The following is a 22,588-nucleotide window of genomic DNA, read 5'->3' on the forward strand; positions in this document are numbered from 1 at the left end:
GTAGATGGACTATTGGAGTGTTATTTCAGAAGCTTACATAATTTTTAAGTTGAAAGGGACTTGAGAGGAAAACACATTCATTCTCTTCATTTTGCCAGTGAAAAATGAGGCCCTGTAGGCTGCCCATGGCCACAGAGCTCCTTGGGTGGCAAGACCAAGGAAGGAGCCAGGTTCTACCTTCATTTCACTCAGAGTGGCATCAAGGGTTGGTCAGGGGAGGCTTTTGCTCCCTCCAAATCTTCAGTTAACTCCTTCCTCTCTTCTTTGATATGGACAATTGAGGTTTAATTTTTTAAGTTTTAGTTTTAACTAAAGTATTAAGGAAATGCATCTTCAAATTCTTCTTCTCTCTACTACCAGCCAGAGGGCTATGCTAGGCTCCACCTACCTAGAAATTCCAGATCCTCCCTTGTTCTAGGACTCTAGATTGTTATTTTATTTTATCACTTTGGTTAAGAAGTCAATGTGGAATACCTTAGAGTAAAAAGAAAACAGAAATAGTTAACACCTCTGAAGTTCCTTAAACATTAAACTGTATTGAGCACTCTGCTGAGATAACTTTCAAAGGACAAAAAAGGCTAAAGCTAGTTTATATCAGAATAGGAATTAATTCTGTTAACTGTATAGTTAAACATCTCCTAAGTTTCTGGTAGCTTTTCTTATTTTTGATTATAAAATGATGCAAGCGTCTTCCTTTTGGATAGGCTTTATTCCTCAAAAATGCTACTTACAATGGTCTTTTAATTGGGTCCTTGTGATGTGGGTCAGGTGAATATGCGTTATTGTCCCCAGTTCAGAGAAGAGAAAGCAGAGGCTGAAAGAGAGGAAATGGTGGCCTCAAGGCATCAAGCCCTGTGCCGGGAGCTGGGATAGCAGTCAGTTCTCCACTGGCAAGAGGGCTCCTTAAGTGCCATTCAGCTGGTCTTTAATGCAATCAGCCCTAGAAATGTTGAATTTGTGCCTGTATTTATATCCTTGATCTCATTGAGAGGGAGTTATGGTTCTGTCCAAGATAATCTTGTTTGCTCATTCAAGGCAAGGACATGGATCAGTTCATCTTTTGAAGCTTCTTTCAATTTTTTATTCTATTTATTGATGCATAGATTTCAAAATTAGAGAAGCCAAATGACTTTGAAATCATGGAGACCTGGGTTCTGCTGGATCTGCTAATTACTCAATGAGTAGTCCTGTGAGCCATTTAACATGTCTCAGACTCAGTTTCTTCACGTATAAAATGGGGTTACTTTGAAAATTACATATGGCAAAATTATGCAAACAATTTAGCACAGGGCTTGAGAAACCCATGTCTAAACTATGGTAAATCCTTTCAGTTTTATCATCAAATGTTGCATATCTAGATCTAACCATTTTCTTCACTGCTTGCCTACTACCTCAGTCGAAGCTGCCACTGTCCCTTGTGTATTACAGTAGCCTGATTAAATTCCATTTCCATCCAGGCTCTTCTTTCATTCTATTATCAATACAGCAGCCAGAGTGAGCCTTGTACAGTGCAAATCACCTCAAAGCCCTCCTATGGCTTTCCATCCCACTCAAGTCCAAAGTTTTACTGTTGCCTTCAGAATCTTGCATGAGCCTGTCCTTGGCCATCTTTGTAATTTTTATTCTCCCCCCACACTCTTCTTGCTCTCCCTGCTCCAGCTACTCTGTTCTCCTTGCTATTCCTCATTTCTCATACAGGTTTGTATATTGCACAATTTGTAGGATAAGCTTTCATTTAATAATCTACTTCAATACTTGGGAAAGGTTACATATGCTCGTTCAAATTGCAGAAATCATTCTCACTGGTGGATACGTGTTATGCAGGATCATGGATTTCAGAGCCCCAAACCTCAGAATTAGTATTTTCGAGGAAAAATTGGGTAAAGAGAAAAGTGAAAATATTAAGCTACAAAAGTCAATTAAATGAGTCATCAGGAGTCTCTATGAAGGTAAGGTTGGATTGTATATAGTTATCTCCATGTTACAGATAACTGTTACTGATGACAGATGAGATGACATATATATAAAGATTTCTGGCATGACGTGGTGGTGTTTCACTTCAGTTCTCTAGGTTAATCCCATATTTCTTCATTTTTCTTCTCTGTGCTTCTGTTTTAGCATGCCTAGAAAGGCTAGCAGCAAGATATTTCTCCATGTCAGAGAGAAAGCGAAGTCTGAATTTTACAATTTCTTTCTGGGCAGAGAGCTCTATATTGATGATTTTTAAAATCTTTATATGTTCAGCTTGGTTGGTGGCTGTGGAAAAGATGGTTTGCCTCAGACTTTTGAAATGTTGATTTAATAAAGGATTGAGGCAGCTTAGAAGGAAAGCCTCTAAGGGCAGTTTGCTGGTTTTAAAGGAAGTATGCCCCCTAGAAAAGTCATATTTTAATCAAAATCCCATTTCATAAAGGTAGAATAATCCCTATTCAATGCTGTAGGTTTGAAATTGTAATTAGATCATCTCCCTGGATGATGTGATTTAGTCAAGAGTGGTTGTTAAACTGGATTAGGTGATGACATGTCTCCATCCATTTGGGTGGGTCTTGATTGGTTTATTGGAGTCCTATAAAAGAAGAAGCATTTTGGAGAATGGGAGATTCAGAGAGAGTAGAGCATAATGACATAGCCATGAGAAGCAGAGTCTACCAGCCAGAGACCTTTGGAGATGAAGAAGGAAAATGCCTCCCAGGGAGCTTCATGAAACAGGAAGCCAGGAGAAGCAGCTAGCAGATGATGCCGTGTTCGCCATGTGCCCTTCCAGATGAGAGAGAAACCCTGACTGTGTTCGCCATGTGCCTTCTCACTTGAGAGAGAAACCCTGAACTTCAACGGCCTTCTTGAACCAAGGTATCTTTCCCTGGATGCCTTATAGTGAACATTTCTATAGACTTGCTTTAATTGGGTCACTTTCTCAGCCTTAGAACTGTAAACTAGCAACTCATTAAATTTCTCTTTTTAAAAGCCATTCTGTTTCTGGTATATTGTATTCCGGCAGCTAGCAATCTAGAACAGGCAGTATGTAGCTCACTTTGTAAGACTGACTATACCCAGAATAGCTAAATCCTCAATAGAGATTTCTGATTGTTTCAATAGAAATTTTCAGTTTTATAAAGCTCCCAGTAGATAATAGATACTGTATAGAGAGGTAACGCTAAAAGTTGTCACCAGCTATATAGTTTAGGTAGGATAAGTTTAGATGGGACCCAAGAAAATGAAATACAAAGAACAAAAACAGGAGTGAAGAGGAAGGGGGAGCCAATGAGAAATGTCAACTCTTTCTGCTTTCAAACCTCATGCTTTCAAACACAATGGCAAATGTGGTTCTTATTCTGTGTTGAGATATCTTTGCAGCCTATGTATCTACATTTGCAGTTAGGATCCTACTCTAACATGGATTCTGCAAACTTTGTCTTTCCCTCATTTGGTCCTTAGAGGCTTCCTGGCTAACTCTGACACATAGAGTTTGGTGAGAAACTGAGGTAGAGGAAAGGAGTGGTCTATTGTGTTTCTAAGATTGTTTTGTTCTCCAACAATCAACTTCAAAGAAGAACTTACAGCAGCCTGCAATCTTTTTTTTTTTAAATATTCTTTATTATGCATTTTTGGATTTTATTTATACTTTTTATTTTGAAATAATTTTAGATGAACAGGAACTTGCAAAAATATTATATAAGGTCTTGTATTCCACTCACCCAGTTTCTCCCAATGGTATCATCATATATAGCTATAGCACAATATCAAAACAGGAAATTGACGTTGGTCCAATCCACTGAATTTATTCAGATTTCACCAGCTTTTAGGCGCACTTATTGTGTATTTGAAACTCATATTTAACTGGGTGTCCTGTATTTTATCTGGTAGCCTTACTTCCACAGGCACTCTAGTTAGGTACCCTGTTTATTGTTTTCATAGGACTTGTCACTATTAGAAATTTTGTGTTTATTGTTTAAGTCCTCTCCCTTCCCCACCCCTCCCGAGGGAAAGATAAGCTCCATGAGGGCGGAGCCCTGCTTGTTCACAGCTGCATCCCCAGAGCTTATCATAGTGCCTGGCACATAGTAGGTGGTCAATAAATATTTGTTAAATGCTTGTTATACAGTTAAGGAAAAGAGAGAGAGATGGTGACGCCTCGAAAAGCATACTGTTAGCAAGATGAGATTGGAAAAGGACATAGTGGCGCCAAAGCTCAGGGAACGATTTCATGTTTTTTACATTGTGGGGTGCGGAAGCCAGCAGAAGAGTGAAGAGGCAGAGTGTCATTTGTCATCTGCCTTTCAACAGACTCTCCTAGTAGAATCAGAAGACACTGGGTCAGTAGATTTCAGGAGAAGCAAAGACTTTTCCATTACCTTGCAATGAAGCAAATAAAGTCACCAAAGGAAAATGCATTTGATTGATCCCCTTGCTTTGGAGCAGAGGCAGTGCGCATTCTCCACGTCTTCGTCCACCGGGAAACTCCCCGCAACTGAAGGGCTGGCCTTATTCGCAGACTTAAGAAACCGCTGGCCCTCATCATAAAAGTCGCCAGCGCATACGCAAATAAAGCGCGGGGGAGGGGTGGCTGTGGATGAAGTCAAGACAGAAGAAATCAAACTCTCGTCTTGGCCCCAGGGCGCACAGCGCGACCAGGACAGCGGGGTCCAGCGTCAGACGGCAGTCGGATCACCGCTATTTCCTGTGGTCCCCGGGGGCCTCACAGGACCCACCTAAGGCGCACCGTCTCCACCCGCGGACCCAGAAGACAGCCCGCGGGTTCCGGGGCCGGCCCAGAGCGAGCTGCGTGGACAGCTGGGGCCCAACTTCAGGGAGCAATTCTCCGGGCCCTACCCGGTTCGCCTCGTCGCCCTCCCCCCTCTCCCCCCCAGGGGTGGAGGATGGCACCGGGGTGCTACAGCGGGGCTGCTGGGCCTGGGCGTCTCCAGCCTCGCACGCCCTGATGTGTGGCTCTGGTGCGTGCCCAATTCCGAGACAGCCGCCCCCGCCGCTGGCAGGTGCTGCCCGGAGGGCGCCGGGTGCGACCCCCGGCGCAGGTGGACGCTCACGTCCGAGTGCCTTCAGTTTCCTGGGCTCGGAGCGGGCGAGGAGAGGCAGGCGGGGCGCGGCCTGGGGGAGTCCAGTGGACTGGCACCGCCGGCCCCGGAGCTAGAAACTTTGCAGGCGTGGCGGCCGGGACTCAGCGCCCGCGCATCCCGGCAGGTGCGGCAGGAAGAGGCGGCGCGGGAGTTCCGCGGCCGAAGAGCCTCCGCGGCGGCGGCGTCTGTTCCTCGCTGGGGCCTGAAGCCGCTGGGACTCCTGGCTTCTGCTGCTGCGCCCGCCGCCACCGCCGCCGCCACCACCGCCACCGCGGGGCTCGGGGAGGAGGCGCACCCGGAGAGGGCGGAGGAAGAGGAGGGGTGGAGAGGAGGAGCAGGGGGTGGAGGATGGAGCCCCGGGCTGGCGCGGCGGGCGAGCCCGAGCCTGCGGCGGCGGCTTCCTCCTTCCAGGCCAGGCTCTGGAAGAACCTGCAGCTGGGGGTGGGCAAGAGCAAGGGCGGCGGGAGCCGGCGCGCGGGGGGCGCGGAGCGCGGCGCTGCGGCCACCCCGTCGCCCTCCCCGCCGCCCCCGGGGAACAGGCAGGGCGCCCTGGCCGGCGTGGGTGGCTCGGGCAGCAGGTGGAGCGGCTTCAAGAAGCGGAGGCAAGTTCTGGACCGCGTCTTCTCCTCCTCGCAGCCAAACCTGTGCTGCTCCTCGCCCGAGCCCCTGGAGCCGGGCGGCGCCGGCAGAGCGGGGCAGGGGTCCGCGCTCCGTCGCCGGATCCGAGAACACTTGCTGCCCCCGGGCAAGGGGCCCGCGGCCGGAGCAGCCGGAACGACGCCGCCTGGCGGCCGCTCCCCAGACTCGGCTCCCTCTTCGTCCTCCGCCTCGTCGTCCCTGTCCTCCTCGCCCCAGCCGGCCCCTAAAGTGGACCGCGCCCAAGATGAGGATTCACAGCGTCGGGGCCCCGGGACGCACCTGTGCCATCAGAAGAGCTCCTCTCTGCCCGGCACCGCCTGCCTGGAGCAGCTGCTGGAGCCGCCGCCGCCGCCGCCGCCGCCGCTGCCCGCGGGGCCCGAGCGGAGCTCCCCGGAAGCCCCAGCCCCCGGCAGCAGCGAGGAGCGCGGCAGCAGCCAGGTGAGTGCCAGGTGGGCGCGCCCGACGCCGGCTTCGCGTGACCGTGACCCGGGGAGGCGGAAGGGGCTGGGAGGGAGAGTTTCCAAGTAGGTCTGAAAAGAAAAACCTCCCGCTTCTGCTTAGTAAAGATGAAGAGTTCTGACTTGCGCGCTGACTTTTTACTTTGGACAGAAATGGCACCTGCCGCCACAAGCCTTTTGGGGGTAGCAAACCGGGAGCTTTATGAGTGGCCAATGAAAATGGGAGAAGTATTAATAGTAGCCAAATACGACATGGATTAGGTTAGATTTGAAGTGAGTAGTTTTTAGAGGTCTCGTTGGAAGGAGCTGTCCAATTAAGCGTCACTTTGTCAAAGGGAAAAACAGCACCGACAGCTTAAAAGCAGTACAGCTGTGTACAGCGGGTGGAGGGCGAACTATTTGAAGCAAATGACTTGCAGGAAGGAATAGGAAAGCAGAGAGGTGAATTAATGCTAAATGTGGGGTTGCGTGCTGGTGAAACTGAATGCAGAAATCTCATTTTTTCCCACACTCTTTTGGAACTTCCGACTGCGAATTGATTGCTACCCAACAAGTGGCAAGCCTAAGCTTCTCGTCTGAGTTAGTCAGATACGCTCCTCAGACTTTTTATACGTTTTAATAGTCATTGGGGCAGTTGATTTTAAAGTATGTTTCATACATCGTGCTGGCTCTTTAGCCAGACATGAGTCAAGGTTTTCATGTGCTTTAAAATTTTGCTTGGAGGATTTGTAAAGGCGTACGACTGAGCAGCTGTTTTTACACCGTCAATTTTGAGGAAACAGTGTTCTCTTTTTATAAATGTTTTTCAAGTCATGTTAATGCTAGAAAATATTTTAAAAGTTCCTTTTGTCAGGGAACTAAGGAACTCTTTCGTCCCGACCAATGTGATTGTATGTAAACTATTCTTTTGACGCTGATTTGTTACAATTACTGACATATACACTGAAACTTTAATTAGATTTAAATGGAGCTGCAAGAAACACCGGGCTGTATTTTGAAGGGTAAAGTTACAAGAATGATTTTAGGTTGAAAATTTTAATAGTTTTTTGGCTGATTTATTGGCGTAGTTTCGGAAGATAAGCCCAGAGTTTTTTGGGTTTTTTTTCCCCCTGATAAACACAGTTGTTTGCCTAAGCATATGTTTGATGTTTTAGAGAAAGGTTTTAGTTAATTCCAAGAAGAGTAAGTAGAGATAGCACTGACAACAGGCCCAAATAAATCTGCCTTTCCCTTCATCTTTCAATAGAATGGGACAGAGCTTCTGGTTCGGGTTTCATATGGAAGGTAAAAAGTCGATTTAAAGGGATACTTTTCATTCAGTATAGATGAATACTATATGTATTGAAGAAAATATTTTGATTGTGCTCATAATCATAATGTATAACAATTTTAGAGTTGAGGGACTTCTTACTTTTTGTTTTTCTTAACTTTTACTATCAAGAATAATAGGGCAACAGTTAATTGAATTATTTTGGAAGCTAGATAATGTATTATTGAAAATTTTAAGTTGCTGAACCACTTTGCAGTTCACCAAATCATGACAATAGTCAAAGCAAAAGTGGAGGATTCTGAATTAATCGTTAAGTACATTTTTACTAAAAAGTTTTCAGTAACTGTCACTATTTATTTAAAAATTCTACTTATGAGACTATGAATTCTGTATCCAAAAGACCTAATATGTTTTGGAGATAATACTAAACTAAAATTATTGCATGTGCTTTCATTATGTGCTGGACACTGGGCGGATTTATATGATTCAATCCTTAACCTCAGTCATATGTGATAGAAGTTCTTGTTGACATTTTATGGATTAAAAAGTGAAAGCCAACATTCAGAAAAGTTAACTTTTCCAGGGTAACGTGTTAATAAAATAACAGCGAGATTTTGAACCCAGTCTTTATCCAGGATTTTTTCCCATCATTGCAACTACCTTTGGCAACTCTTAGAACTTCCTAATGTTTGTGAGATGACTTGGGCACTACTGATTAATACTGCAGATTTTCAAATTTACATGCTTTCTGGAGTCCTCACGTCCCCCCAAGCAGTTCTATGATACTTTGGTTGTGTTAATTTGTTCTTTGTTCTCTGTGATTCATTGTGGCATATCTATTATATCACATTTACAAATGATATTATTATTCACATTTTCTAAAGAAGCTTTTTATTTTAAAGAACTAGCAGTTCAGTATAGACATAGTGGGAAAGAAAAGCTAAAATAGTTTTCACGGGTAGGTGAAAGGTGGGATATAGGCAGAACAATAAGCTCTGAAGTACTTGCTCACATGCCAGGCACAGTCCTAGGAAGAGGCCATTGCAGGGTTCCAGCATCTGCAGGTCATGGGGACTCCTTCCCTGACAAGTAGAAAGTTTTCTCCGTTATTCAAATGAATGTGATTTCCATCTAATGTAGGAGAGATAAGTGTTCCTCAGTTCTCTAAGTAACCTCTCTGTCCAACTCAAGGGAGCTTGCAGCTCACCTCTCCGAATGGGGAAGAGGAAGGAATGTTGGAAACCAAAACTGGGAAAAGGGTGTGCTAAGGTGTCCAGGAGTACCCTAAGCCTGGCAGTGCCTTTCCAAGCTTCCTGCATATGTTGGAGACCTTTCCTTGCTCTCTCAGTACTTTCTCTCTGAAGTTCTTTGGGTCTGGGGAAGGAGCTGGTAGCATATGCAGATTTCAGTTTTACTCACAGTTTGCAAGCACAAATGGGTACACATTAAAGAAAAGACAATAAAAGCATTAAATATACTTTCAGATTGCCTGGTTAAAGAGACGTTTCTTTCAAGGCAAAAAAGAAAGCTCGTGACAAAAACAAGACAATTTGTGCAATCTTTTTCTTGTTCTCTGTTTGATCCTGGCATCAGCCATGCTCTCCAACACACTCCCCACCTTTCCACCCCCCCCCAGCCAGCGTGAGGCCCCAACAACATATGTGCATATTCTCTGACACTGGGCTGAGATGTTAAGTAAAACCAAAAAATCAGTTTTTTTGATTGCTGGGGAAAGGGATTTAGAAGTCACTGATGTACAATAATTAAAACCGAACAAACTGCTGCCACCCAAGCCATGCCAACCCTCACACCAGTCTGTTTTCTTTAACCAAATATACCTTTGAAACCCACTTTAACTTAGTAATGCCTTGCTCTTTGGCATTATTTAAAGTGTTATGCTTTAAGAATAAGAATAAAAGAAAAAAGAAATTCCTTTCTTCCCACTGATTTTGGTTCACATGTTGGGCCATATTGTCATACCAGATGCATTTCACTTTCCGCCACACAGTTGGGAAAGCTCAGTCTTTCTCCATTTGTGTGCATATCAAAACTATGCCAATTTTATACATTCTGTCTTGATGAGTTACTAAAATTATATTTTGCTAGAATCAGAAAATCAGTATTTTAAGATAATGGATGAGGACTGCGCATGTTGCATTTTTTATTTTATTTTATTTTTTTGGTTTCTAACAAAAGGGTGTTGTGTTTATGAATGTGAAAGGCTCATTGCTTTTCCTCTTTTACATAAATTTGGGTAAAATTACTTTCATAGATGAGAAAATATATATTTGAAAAGAAGTGAGTAAATTATTCAGTATACGATAGAAATGTTTTTAAACAGACTAGAGAGATATTCAGTCATTGGGGTAAAATTCATAAAACACACCTATAGGCTCTGACAAAAAGTGCAAATAGTGTTTTCTAGGATTGAGTCTAATTAAGAAGTATAACTTGTTTTACTAGTTCTCTGACCTCTTAAAGAAAGGCTTATGCAAAACAACATGTGTATTTTCAAAAACTACTGAGAAAATGTGATTTGGGTTAATATTTGCCATCTATTTTTCAGGTTGTTTTAATATTACTTCAAAGAACATAACTTAAACCTGGGGCAGGCACAGATTTAAAGATATGATTTCTAATGTAAATGACTAAAACAACTAAAAAAACCCTAATAATCTAAAAAATAATTCCTTGAAAGCAATGTCAGCAGCTCTGTATTGGTTTAGATTCAGAAATGACACCTTTCAAATTCAAATTTGGAGACAAAAGATGAGATATTAGGACATTTGGGAGCAAGCTGTGAAGTGGAATTTGATGCACGATGGTATTTGAGGGGGACTGAATTATGTACCCCAATTTAGACATGTTCTTCATTTAAATCCACGTTTCTGTGGGTGTGAACCTGTTGTAGATAGGCTCTCTCAAAGATGTCATTTTAAATTGGGGTGTGGCCCAACTGAATGAGGTTGAGTTTTAATCTAGATTGGTGAAGTCCTTTCCATGCGGAAGAAATTCAGGCACAGTCATAGATAGAAGCCTGGTAAACTATGACAGTATTCTTGAAAAATATTGGGATCATCGGTTTGTTCCAAAGAAAGGGTGTAAACAGAGTGATAGGTTCACTTTGAAATAGAATATTTCCCTTTAACCCTTAATTACCGGGGTTAGTTATCTGGTAGACTTGAGTCTTGTATAAATGCAAGTGTTACTGCATAGACGTTGTGTGAAACTAGCTTGAAATATAGCAAGTGCTTACTGAATGACAATTGCTGTTGTGGTTATTATTATTGAACAGTATATTAACATTTTGTCACTGCCATTGCAAATACATGAGCTGTTGGAAAAAGTTTAACAGGGAACTTTGTGGTTCTTTTCATTTAAATTTATGATGTTATCTTACATGCAATGGTGGCAAAAGTAGCCAAAAATTAACGAAGGCAGTATTAGTTACATCAAACTTTACATGGTAATGAGAAAAATCTTATATTACAAGTATGTGTGCATTATAGGTAAGAGTGAATAAGTATTTGAGGGACAAAACAAGATTTATACATTCATAAAAAAAAGAGGAACATTTCGTCCTCTTTCCTCCATTGTATGGCAATAAGTAATGATTTCATAAAATTGGGTACCACAAGGAAACATGTATTATAGTTTCTTTGCTGCTGCTGCTGACTATCAAAACATTTGCTCACCCTGGATTAGAGGAGAGAAAATAGTATGAATAGATAATTTTGTAAGCATTGATGAAATATACAGATTCAGAAGTTAGGTTCAGGAAGTTTTTTCTTAATCCATAGCTTTAAAATGGAGGTTTTTTTTTTAAATTTGAATTTCTTTGTTTTGATTCTTTTTTGCTGGAAAATTTACTAAAAATTACATATTTCCATGCCTCAATAAAGCAAGCATCTTAAATAAAACGCTTTCATGATAACTGAGTGTTGCTATTTGAATATTTGATATTTTTTGCTTTTGTGACTAAAGTAGATATTGTTTTCAGATATTGCCCCAGAACTTGCTTTATGTAAGCTTGCTAGTTTTCATAAAATTAGAGCATATTCATATTTATAACATGTTAACCTTTCTGTAGAATTAGTTATTGAATCAAAGGTGAAACATCCTTCTCTCAGTGAAGATTATCTAGCAAGTGAAAAAATGGCTTGAGATTTTTCAGTACCATTCAAAACATCATCTGTTTTTCTGCCATGAACTTCATGTGCCATTTTAGTCTCCTTGCTACGTTCAATGTTTTCTTCTTACTTACAATGCTTTTAAAAATCAGGTGTGGAAATGGATTACTATCTGCCAACAGTTCAAAATTTTATGCAGGTACATTTCCCCCTCCAATGTATCAGTTGCTTATCAATGGAAAATACTTTTTTTCCAGCAGACTATCAGGACACAATTACTCTAAAGTCATCATTATATTTATATTTAACATTATCTGAGCACAAGCAACACACAAACTATGTTTTAAAAATATAGGAAGATCAAAAGTCCTGTATACCATCTGCGAGATGGAAAGAACAATTTTCCTGTGAAATCTGTTTTGAGATATTTTATACCAGCCTGTTTTCCTGTTCTCTTGGATCCTAGCCAGCCTGAAAAATTACAGTACAGGAGAGATCATTGAACCTTTGGAAATTTTAGGAAAATTACCCCTAACCCAGGGATTTTATTTTGGGACGTGTCCTTCAGTATTAGCCGTCGACCCTATTTTGTTTACTCCTGGGATACTTGGCTTGTCTACCAGCTAGAGTAGAGTTCAGCAGGCGTTCGTACAACCAACCTATTTAATCAGCTTTGTGAAGTAGTTCAGGGGAAGCCTACTCAATAAAGGATTGCTGAAAGGATGAATGGATACACTACAGCTATTCAGAGATAAGGTCTCTGGAAAAACTTCAGAATCACTTTACAGGTGTGTAGTGATGTTCTTGCCTTCTTGTCTCCAAGTCTTTTGAAGCCTGACGTATATTTAGCATTCCCTGCTTTCCCTACCTGGTGGCTCAGGTTTTCTCAGGTCAGACTTGAATTCTGGTCCTTGTCTGCAGGCATGAGGGGAGGACACAACACCTAATAAGCTGTTACCAGATTGTGTTCACTGTGCTTCAGTTTTCCTGTGGAGGATGGAGGAGAGATGCCTACCCCTGAGATCCGAGGCTCAGAGATGTCTGTGTTTGACTGGTCTCTGACTTCAATTTCCATTTTTGCACCCAAGTCTCCCTATCTGGCCTCCAGCGCTGCACTAGATGTCTAGATTCCTGATATCTCACCCAGTGACACCCTCTCAGTCTTTAACACTGTTTAGGTCTTAGCTCTAGGTTCTTTCCTACTTGACTCACTGCCATTTATCTTTAAACCAGTCTCTTTGAAATACTTTTGTACTTATACCCATTTCCTGCATCCTCTACCCATCATTTGAGAAATGTCTCATCTTCCCTCTTCTAGCCAAACACAGATTAAATCCCAGTCTTGGCTAAGGACCTTATTCTCACTCGCCTGCTGCCACTTGAGTATCAACTGTGTTAACTGAGATTCAGACAGCTGACCAGTTGATTTTCATAGTGACTATCTGTCCAATGCTGTGCCTAATTTTAAAACACCAAAGGCTCCCCCCAGAAAATCTGCGTTTGCTTATAGAGGACACTTGCTTCCCCTGAGCACTGGACTAGAGCTGATCTTTTCCCAGAGCACCATTCCTTATCTCTATGTCTCCACAAAGCCTGTCCCCTTTCCCTTCTTTCCTATTTCTAGACTTTTACCATGCCTACCCTTTAGCATCATCACCTTTTTCCTTAGTCCTGTTTGCTTTATTCTTTCACCTTATCATTTTTCTGTCTCTACTTGCAAAATGTGATCTTCATAATTACCTATTAAGCATACAGAGATGTGCACTTGTGATAGTCCTTTGAGACAGGCAACTACTAAACACTGGAAATGTGGCTAGTACTAATTAGGATGTGCTTTAAGAGTAAAATGCGCACAAGGTTTTGAAGGCTTAGTACAAAGAAATGAGTGTAAAGTATCCCATTACAATTTTTATGTAATCAATTGCATGGTGAAATGATATTCTGGATATATTGGGTTAAGTAAGATATACTATTAAAGTTAATTTCATCTGTTACTTTTTATTTTGGCAAAATATGGCTACTAGAAAATTGAAAATTACATTTATGGCTCCTCTTTGTATTTCTATTGGACAGTGCTGATCAAGAAGAGGAATTTCAAACTCCGATACCCACAGGGGCAGTCACAATCAAGAAAATGAGCTAAGAGAGTTGAGTGAAGCCCAAGTGAACCACAGAGCCCCTGCCCTATCAAAGGGGCAGCCGCGTCTCAGCTCCAGCTGGTTATTGCCATGCAAGGCTGAGGCACTGTGGCTCGAGTGTTGAGATTCATGAAAAGAATCTAGAATAGAAGCCCTAAATATGCATTTTTGCGTGACATTTCCAGATTTTTGAATTTTGGCAAATAATTCATATTTTTAAAAAGTATCATAAAATACATAAAATGTATTAGTTAGGGTTCTCTAGAGAAACAGAATCAACAGGGAACACTCGCAAATATAAAATTTATAAGAGTGTGTCATGTGACTGCAGGAATGCAGAGTCCTGCCATAGGGCAGGCTGTGAAGCCGACTATTTCGATGGAGGGTCTAGACAAATTCTACAGGAAGAGAGCCTGTCTCTTCTGAATCCTCCTTGAAAGGCTTCCAGTGATTAGATTAAACATTACTCATTGCAGAAGACACTCCCCTTTGGCTGATTACAAATGTAATCAGCTGTGGATATAGCCGACATGATCAAGATTTAATTCTATGAAATGTCCTCATCACAACAGGGAGGCCAGCACTTGCCCAACCAGACAAACAGGTACAACCACTTGGCCAAGTTGACACATGAACCTAACCTGACATAGGCCAAATAAAATATATTCTCTGGGCTGAATTTAGCCACCAGTTTGAACTTCTGATTCATTATTCTCCTTGTTTGCCCCTCCCTTCCCAGTGCTGGGCATATGTTGTCTGGGATGTAGTAAGTGCTTAATACATTCCACAAAATAGCACAATCAGTTCACCTGCCCAGAGAAATGAGTGGTGAGGATAGAGGCCAGAATGCGTTGGTCTGGGGTGGTGGGCATGGAGAGAGAGGAGGCTTGGGCAGGAAGAGTGACCAGGCAATGTGGCTGTCTACAGGAGATAAATGAAAGTGGTAGTTGGATAAAGATGTTGGGAGGGAGGTCATGGGAAGGAAGGTTTGGCTTTTTTTTTTTTACATGATGTCAACTGGGTGGGTTGGTTAGAATGACACTGTAGAAGATAAAAGAGGAGGGGGGAAAGTGGATAGAGTGAGGTCTCTAAGGACCTGTGGGAGTGGGTCCCAGAGACCAGGGGAAGGTGGCAGCCTTAGCCAGGAGAAGGGACCCTCTTCCTTTACAGATGGAAAGCATAGTGTGGGTTTGGGTGGATGCATGTAAATCTGTAGGTTTGGGGTGGCATGTTGAGGGTGTTGCCACCTGATGGCTTCTGCCTTGTTTTGAACTGTGGTTAGGATTTGGACACAAGGAGATGGGGAAGGAAGATTGCTATAGCCTGGGGTGTGGGAAAGGAGGTGGTGGTGATGGGGAAAGCGTAAATGAAGATGCAGTCAGGTACTGGGGGCTGACTGATCGACTCTAGCACAGTAGTATGGAACCCTGCAGGCGTTTGAGCAGGGAGTGATGCAATCAGTCTTCAGTCCCAAAAGGGTGAAGTGGAGACTGCAGTAGTCTCAGAGAGAGCTGGGAGTCAGGGACCTGATTTTGGGATGGAAAGTATACCGGTTTGAATCTATTATTTATGCCAGAAAAGTCATGTTTTAATACTGACCCAATGTTGTGAGGGAAGCCATTTCTTTTACTCCTGCTTCAGCATTGCAGGTAGAAATCTCTGATTGGATTATCTCCACAGAGATGTGACCTCCCCAGTTGTGGGTGTGACCTTTTGATTAGATGGAGATGTGAGTCCACCTATTCCAGATGGGTGTTGACTAGTTTATTGGAATCCTTTAAAAGAGGAAACATTTGAGAGAGAACTGGAAACTACAGAGCTGATAAAAACTTCAGAGCAGAGCTCACACAAATGCCAATACTTGGAGAACAGAGCTGCAGATGTTTTGAGATACTTGGAGCCCAGCAGATGTTGCCATGAGATGTTAAGCAAACCAGAACCTGGAGAGAGCCAAGGGAAGCTAAGAGATGAAAGCCAGCCCTGGAGAAGCAAAATGAGGAATCCTCACAGGAACAGAAGCTGAAAGCAACAGAGCCCTGGAGCAAGGGATCAGCCAATACCAGTCACAAATAACACCTCAACTTTCCTTGAGTTAAGGTATCTTTCATAGGATGCCTTAGTTTGGACATTTTTATAGGTTTAGAACTGTAAACTTGTAACCTATTAAATTCCCCTTTTGAAAGCCATTCCAGTTCTGGTATATCGCATTCTGGCAGCTTGCAAACTAAAACAGAAAGTGTGGAAAGATTTGAAAACCCTGGGGAGCAGTTTCACCTGGATTTGGATGAATGATCAGGGAATGGGTGAGTAGAAGGACTCAATCACACCACATTTCCCCTTTATGTCTTTTTTTTTTTCAGAAGTGCTTTTATTCTAAGGCAGTTTTTTAACTTTTGGGAAGGGGGTATGGGGAAGGATTGACTTTCAAGGTGGCAATTTTGCAAAATTGTGCCAGGCTCCTGAGTGCCAGATTGTCCCCTCTTTGCTGCGATAGCTCATATGCTTTCAGTTATTTTGGCTTCTTCCCGTACAAATAGTTTTCCTTTTCTCTGCAGCATTAGGTACTGAAAGCAGTGAATGTTAATAGATCAGAGAAAGGATAAGACATATGTTGTCAGCTAAAACAAGAGAAATAGGACAACCTCCTACATATCCCTATTACCTGAATATTTATGATGCTTGATGTCAGAGTGCCTAAATATTTGGAGAAATATGGAATCTTAGGGGTTGGCTGGAAAATTTTCATTCTTAATTAAGGCAGTGTATTTCAAATGTGTAAAAATATGCATCCCCTCTCAGCTGGAAGGCTGATCTGTCCCTGACAAATGATCAACTTTTGAAGACTACATATACATATTCTTTCAAAATAGAAATGATGTTCTAGCTAGACCCTTAAGCTGTGTTTGATTCCCTTTCTTTTATTGAAATGTAAAATAGCTTTTGATTAAAGAAATATTCAGCATTGTTATAACTGACTTTGAATAGTATTTTTACCACCTTAAAGCAGAAGTCTTAGCATTTTCTAGAATATCTTTTGAGACCAGAATAGATTTTAGAGACACATTCTAGGTCACCACAGCGCTTTGCCAAGACTCATATACCCTTAAGATTAGAACACCCTAAATCAGCACATAGCCCAGTGGTCTCTTGCCTAAGAGCAGACCCTCTTCTCCTGTCTTTGCTTCCCTCTACTTTTTTTTTTTGTATGTTGTATGGCAGGGTCACATTTCATTATTTTCCCATGTGAGTATCATGTTATTGCAGCATCATTTATTGAATTTTTGTGTTTGTTTTGGGAAGTGTATGAACCGGGAATCGAACCCAGGTCTCCTGAATGGCAGGTGAGAATTCTACCACTGAACTACCATTGCACCCCCTTCCCTCTACTTTTAAAAGAAAGCTGGAAGTAAGGGACAGGGATAGGGCCAGCTTTGACTGTAAACTTGACTGGTTCTCTCTGGCTTTGCACTCATGCCAGTTCGACTCCAGTAGGGTTTCAAGTAAAAATGATTTGCTTGACCATTTTGGTCATTACTCCTCAGCCTCATTGTTTCCTTTGGCCCCAGGAGACTGCATTCATTCACTCTAGGGTCAGACTGGTGCTTTTGTGATTTCCCAGCCCACTCTGTGGGTGTCAGCTGAGTAAGACGTTGGGGAACAGGCAGAAGTGGGAGGGAGTCCTATATTCTGTACATTTCCCAGCCCCTGTACCCTCTGCTTCTCAACTTTTCAAGGAACATGAGAGTTTCTCGTTTTTATTGGAAGGTGGAGTTTTTCAAAATGTTATTCCATCTAACTTGAAATCTCTCCCCGTCCCCCTCCCCCTGGGCATTTACCAGAATATGAGCAAATGGAAGTTGCTATGAGAGGATCATTGCGTGTTTTTGATGATCAGCCATTGTGCTGGTTTGAAATGATGTATGTACCCTAGAAAAGCCATGTTTTAATCCTAATCCAATTTTGTAAAGGCAGCCATTTATTCTAATCCCTATTCAGCATTGTATGTTTGACACTGTAATTACATCATCTCCCTGGAGATGTGATGTAAGTGAGAGGTGGTTGTTAAGCTGAATTAGCTGATGACATGTCTCCATCCATTCGTGTGGGTCTTGATTAGTTTCTGGAGTCCTATAAAAGAGGAAACATTTTGGAGAATGAGAGATTCAGAGAGAGCAGAGAATGCTGCAGCACCACAAAGCAGAGAGTTCATCAGCCAGCACTTTGGAGATGAAGAAGGAAGGCGCCTCTCGGGGATCTTCATGAAACAGGAAGCCAGGAGAGAAAGCTAGAAGATGACCCTGTGCTGCCATGTGCCTTTCCAGCTGAGGGAGAAACCGTGACTGTGTTCGCCATGTGCCTTCTCACTTGAGAGAGAAACCCTGAACTTCATCGGCCTTCTTGAACCAAGGTGTCTTTCCCTGGATGCCTTTGATTGGACATTTCTAAAAACTTGTTTTGATTGGGACATTTTCTCAGCCTTAAAACTGTTAACTAGCAACTTACTGAATTCCCCTTTTAAAAAGCCATTCCATTTCTGGTATATTGCATTCTGGCAGCTAGCAAACTAGAACAGCCATGGTCAGTTTATTTAACATGGTTGCAGGGCTATCAGGTGGTATTTGGGGGTCTTGGCTCTTCCTTCCCTGCCCTCCTGCCATCTGCCCTTCAGCTATTTCACTTCTCTTTATTTGCTTGGAAACAGGCAGGGAAAATAGAGAAAGGTGAGTCAGGCCGTTTTTTTTTCCTTATTGGCAAGCTTTCATCAGACTTTTTCAGGGTGAACTTGAAAGACAGTCGGCTTCTGTGATGCTTGTGGCATTTTATATTGCTTTGACATATGCTGTGTAGGTGTATACACACACACACACACACACACACACACACACACACACACATGCACATGTAGGCCTTCACTGGGTGTAGTTTATACACAGACTGTTCTTTCACATCCGTCACATTTTCTGCTGGAATAAAAACACAGAAGAACTCCAATATTGTTCTGCTTGTAAATTTAATTTGATAGTAATAACCATCAATACTAAGGTAATCTTTTCAAATGGTTTAGGTTTATCTAGTCTTTTATATATACAATAGCCAGCTCAGGCAGAAAAGATAAAAAAAAAAACCAAAACAAACAATTAGAAGACAGCATTTGCAGTTTACTATGGGGTGTTTTCTGCAAAGGGAATGAGTAAAACCCGCATGGAATTTAAACTGATATATAAGGAATGCCTTTTCTTTAGTAGAATAAATAACCTTTCTCCTGAAAGTATCTATCTTGTTTACAGCTACCATGGAAGAGAGCTCATTGAATTATTCCTTTAATACATTCACATGTACATGTCATAATAAATAAGATCTATCATATAGTTCAGGCCTGGCCTAGCTTTTCCTTCACAAAGTGATTCTTACAAACAAGCTTTTCTTTCTTTCTTTCTTTTTTAATTTAGTTTATTTAACTTACCAACATATAAACACAAACATTCTTACCACATGATCATTCCATTCTTGATAATCAATAACTCACAATATCATCACATAGTTGTATATTCATCACGATCATTTCTTAGAACATTTGCACCAATTCAGAAAAATAAATAAAAAGATGACAGAAAAAAATTCATACATGCAATACCTATTACCCCTCTCTTTCATTGATCACTAGCATTTCAATTTACTAATTTTATTTTAGCATTTGTTCCCCCTATTATTTATTTATTTTTAATCCATATGCTTTACTTGTTTGTCGATAAAGTAGATAAAAGGAGCATCAGACACTAGGTTTTCACAATCACACAGTCACATTGTAAAAGCTATATCATTATACAATCATCTTCAAGAAATATGACTACTGGAACACAGCTCCACATTTTCAGGTAGTTCCCTCCAGCCTCTCCATTACACCTTAACTAAAAAGGTGATATCTGTATAATGCATAAGAATAACCTCCAGGATAACCTCTCAATTCTGGAATCTTTCAGCCATTGACACTTTATTTTGTCTCATTTCACCCTTCCCCCTTTTGGTCAAGAAGGTTTTCTCAATCCCTTGATGGTGAGTCCCAGCTCATTTTAGGATTTCTGTCCCATGTTGTTGGGAAGGTCCACGCCCCTGGGAGTCGTGTCCCACGTAGAGTGGGGAAAGGTAGTGAGTTTGCTTGTTGTGTTGGTTGAGAGAGAGAGGTCATATCTGAGCAACAAAAGAGGTTCTCTTGGGGGTGACTCTTAGGCCTAATTTTAAGTAGGCTTAGCCTATCCTTTGCGGGATTAAGTTTCATATGAACAAACCCCAAGATTGGGGGCTCAGCCTTTTGCTTTGGTGTCCCCACTACTTCTGTGAGTATCAGGAATTCTCCACTTAGGGAAGCTGAATTTTCCCCCTCTCTCATCATTTCCCTCAAGGGGACTTTGCAAATACTTTTTTTTTTTTTATTAATTAAAAAAATTAACAACATTTAGAAATCATTCCATTCTACATATACAATCAATAATTCTTAATATCATCACATAGATGCATATTCATCGTTTCTTAGTACATTTGCATCGATTTAGAAAAAGAAATAGAAAGACAACAGAAAAAGAAATAAAACGATAATAGAAAAAATAAAAAAGAAAAAAAGAAGAAATAAAAACTAAACCTCAGATGCAACTTCATTCAGTGTTTTAACCTAATTACATTACAATTAGGTAGTATTGTGCTGTCCATTTCTGAGTTTTTGTATCCAGTCTTGTTGCACAGTCTGTATCCCTTCAACTCCAATTACCCATTATCTTACCCTATTTCTATCTCCTGATGGTCTCTGTTACCAATGACATATTCCAAGTTTATTCTCTAATGTCGGTTCACATCAGTGGAACCATACAGTATTTGTCCTTTAGTTTTTGACTAGTCTCACTCAGCATAATGTTCTCTAGGTCCATCCATGTTGTTACATCCTTCATAAGTTTATTCTGTCTTAAAGCTGCATAATATTCCATCGTATGTATATACCACAGTTTGTTTAGCTCGTCTGTTGATGGACCGTTTTGCTGTTTCCATCTCTTTGCAATTGTAAATAATGCTGCTATAAACATTCGTGTGCAAATGTCCGTTTGTGTCTTTGCCCTTAAGTCCTCTGAGTAGATACCTAGCAATGGTATTGCTTGGTCGTATGGCAATTCTATATTCAGTTTTTTGAGGAACTGCCAAGCTGCCTTCTACAGTGGTTGCACCATTTGACATTCCCACCAACAGTGGATAAGTGTGCCTCTTTCTCCATATCCTCTCCAGCACCTGTCATTTTCTGTTTTGTTGATAATGGCCATTCTGGTGGGTGTGAGATGATATCTCATTGTGGTTTTGATTTGCATTTCTCTAATGGCCAGGGACATTGAGTATCTCTTCATGTGCCTTTTGGCCATTTGTATTTCCTCTTCTGAGATCTGTCTGTTCAGGTCTTTTTCCCATTTTGTAATTGAGTTGGCTGTCTTTTTGTTGTTGAGTTGAACAATCTCTTTATAAATTCTGGATATGAGACCTTTATCTGGATACGAGACCTTTATCTGATATGTCGTTTCCAAATATTGTTTCCCATTGTGTAGGCTGTCTTTCTACTTTCTTGATGAAGTTCTTTGATGCACAAAAGTGTTTAATTTTGAGGAGCTCCCATTTATTTCTTTCTTTCTTCAGTGCTCTTGCTTTAGGTTTAAAGTCCATAAAACCGCCTCCAATTGTAAGATTCATAAGATATCTCCCTACATTTTCCTCTAACTGTTTTATGGTCTTAGACCTAATGTTTAGATCTTTGATCCATTTTGAGTTAACTTTTGTATAGGGTGTGAGATACGGGTCCTCTTTCATTCTTTTGCATATGGATATCCAGTTCTCTAGGCACCATTTATTGAAGAGACTGTTCTGTCCCAGGTGAGTTGGCTTGACTGCCTTATCAAAGATCAAATGTCCATAGATGAGAGGGTCTATATCTGAGCACTCTATTCGATTCCATTGGTCAATATATCTATCTTTATGCCAGTACCATGCTGTTTTGACCACTGTGGCTTCATAATATGCCTTAAAGTCAGGCAGCGTGAGGCCTCCAGCTTCGTTTTTTTACCTCAAGATACTTTTAGCAATTTGGGGCACCCTGCTCTTCCAGAGAAATTTGCTTATTGGTTTTTCTATTTCTGAAAAGTAAGTTGTTGGGATTTTGGTTGGTATTGCATTGAATCTGTAAATCAATTTAGGTAGAATTGACATCTTAACTATATTTAGTCTTCCAATCCGTGAACACTGTATGCCCTTCCATCTATTTAGGTCTTCTGTGATTTCTTTTAACATTTTTTGTAGTTTTCTTTGTATAGGTCTTTTGTCTCTTTAGTTAAATTTATTCCTAAGTATTTTATTCTTTTAGTTGCAATTGTAAATGGAATTCGTTTCTTGATTTCCCCCTCAACTTGTTCATTGCTAGTGTATAGAAACACTGCAGATTTTTGAATGTTGATCTTGTAACCTGCTGCTTTGCTGTACTCATTTATTAGTTCTAGTAGTTTTGCTGTGGATTTTTTCAGGGTTTTCGACGTATAGTATCATGTCATCTGCAAACAGTGATAGTTTTACTTTTTTATTCACTGTTCAAATCACTCTGGAATTTATCAGGGCATCACTCTTGATATGCCTACAAAATCTCGTGCCCTACTCAAGGTTCCATGTACTATGGTGTTCAATTAAGTTGTCCACATAAGTTATATTAGGAGATGCACTAGTCAAAATATAAATTTTGTACCAAATAAACATTTTTGCTTTAGCCCTACACATAAGTTAAAGTTTTAAAATATTAATTACCATCTATTTTCAACACCTGCAGTATTGGCATTCCTTTGTTCTTCCTCATGCAAAAACA

General features: G+C 41.2%; 1 protein-coding gene across 1 annotated transcript in view; it reads left to right on the top strand.

The window, feature by feature from the left end:
* The first annotated feature begins 5,423 nt into the window (after positions 1 to 5,423).
* The window catches only part of MCTP1 (multiple C2 and transmembrane domain containing 1), a 599,962-nt gene continuing 582,797 nt past the window's right edge, over positions 5,424 to 22,588 (top strand). Inside the window, exon 1 of the mRNA XM_077138660.1 lies at positions 5,424 to 6,152. Coding sequence (XP_076994775.1) covers positions 5,424 to 6,152 — 729 coding nt within the window. The remainder of the gene's footprint in view (positions 6,153 to 22,588) is intronic.

Source organism: Tamandua tetradactyla, chromosome 21, assembly GCF_023851605.1.
Source record: "Tamandua tetradactyla isolate mTamTet1 chromosome 21, mTamTet1.pri, whole genome shotgun sequence".
NCBI classification, from domain to species: Eukaryota; Metazoa; Chordata; class Mammalia; order Pilosa; family Myrmecophagidae; genus Tamandua; species Tamandua tetradactyla.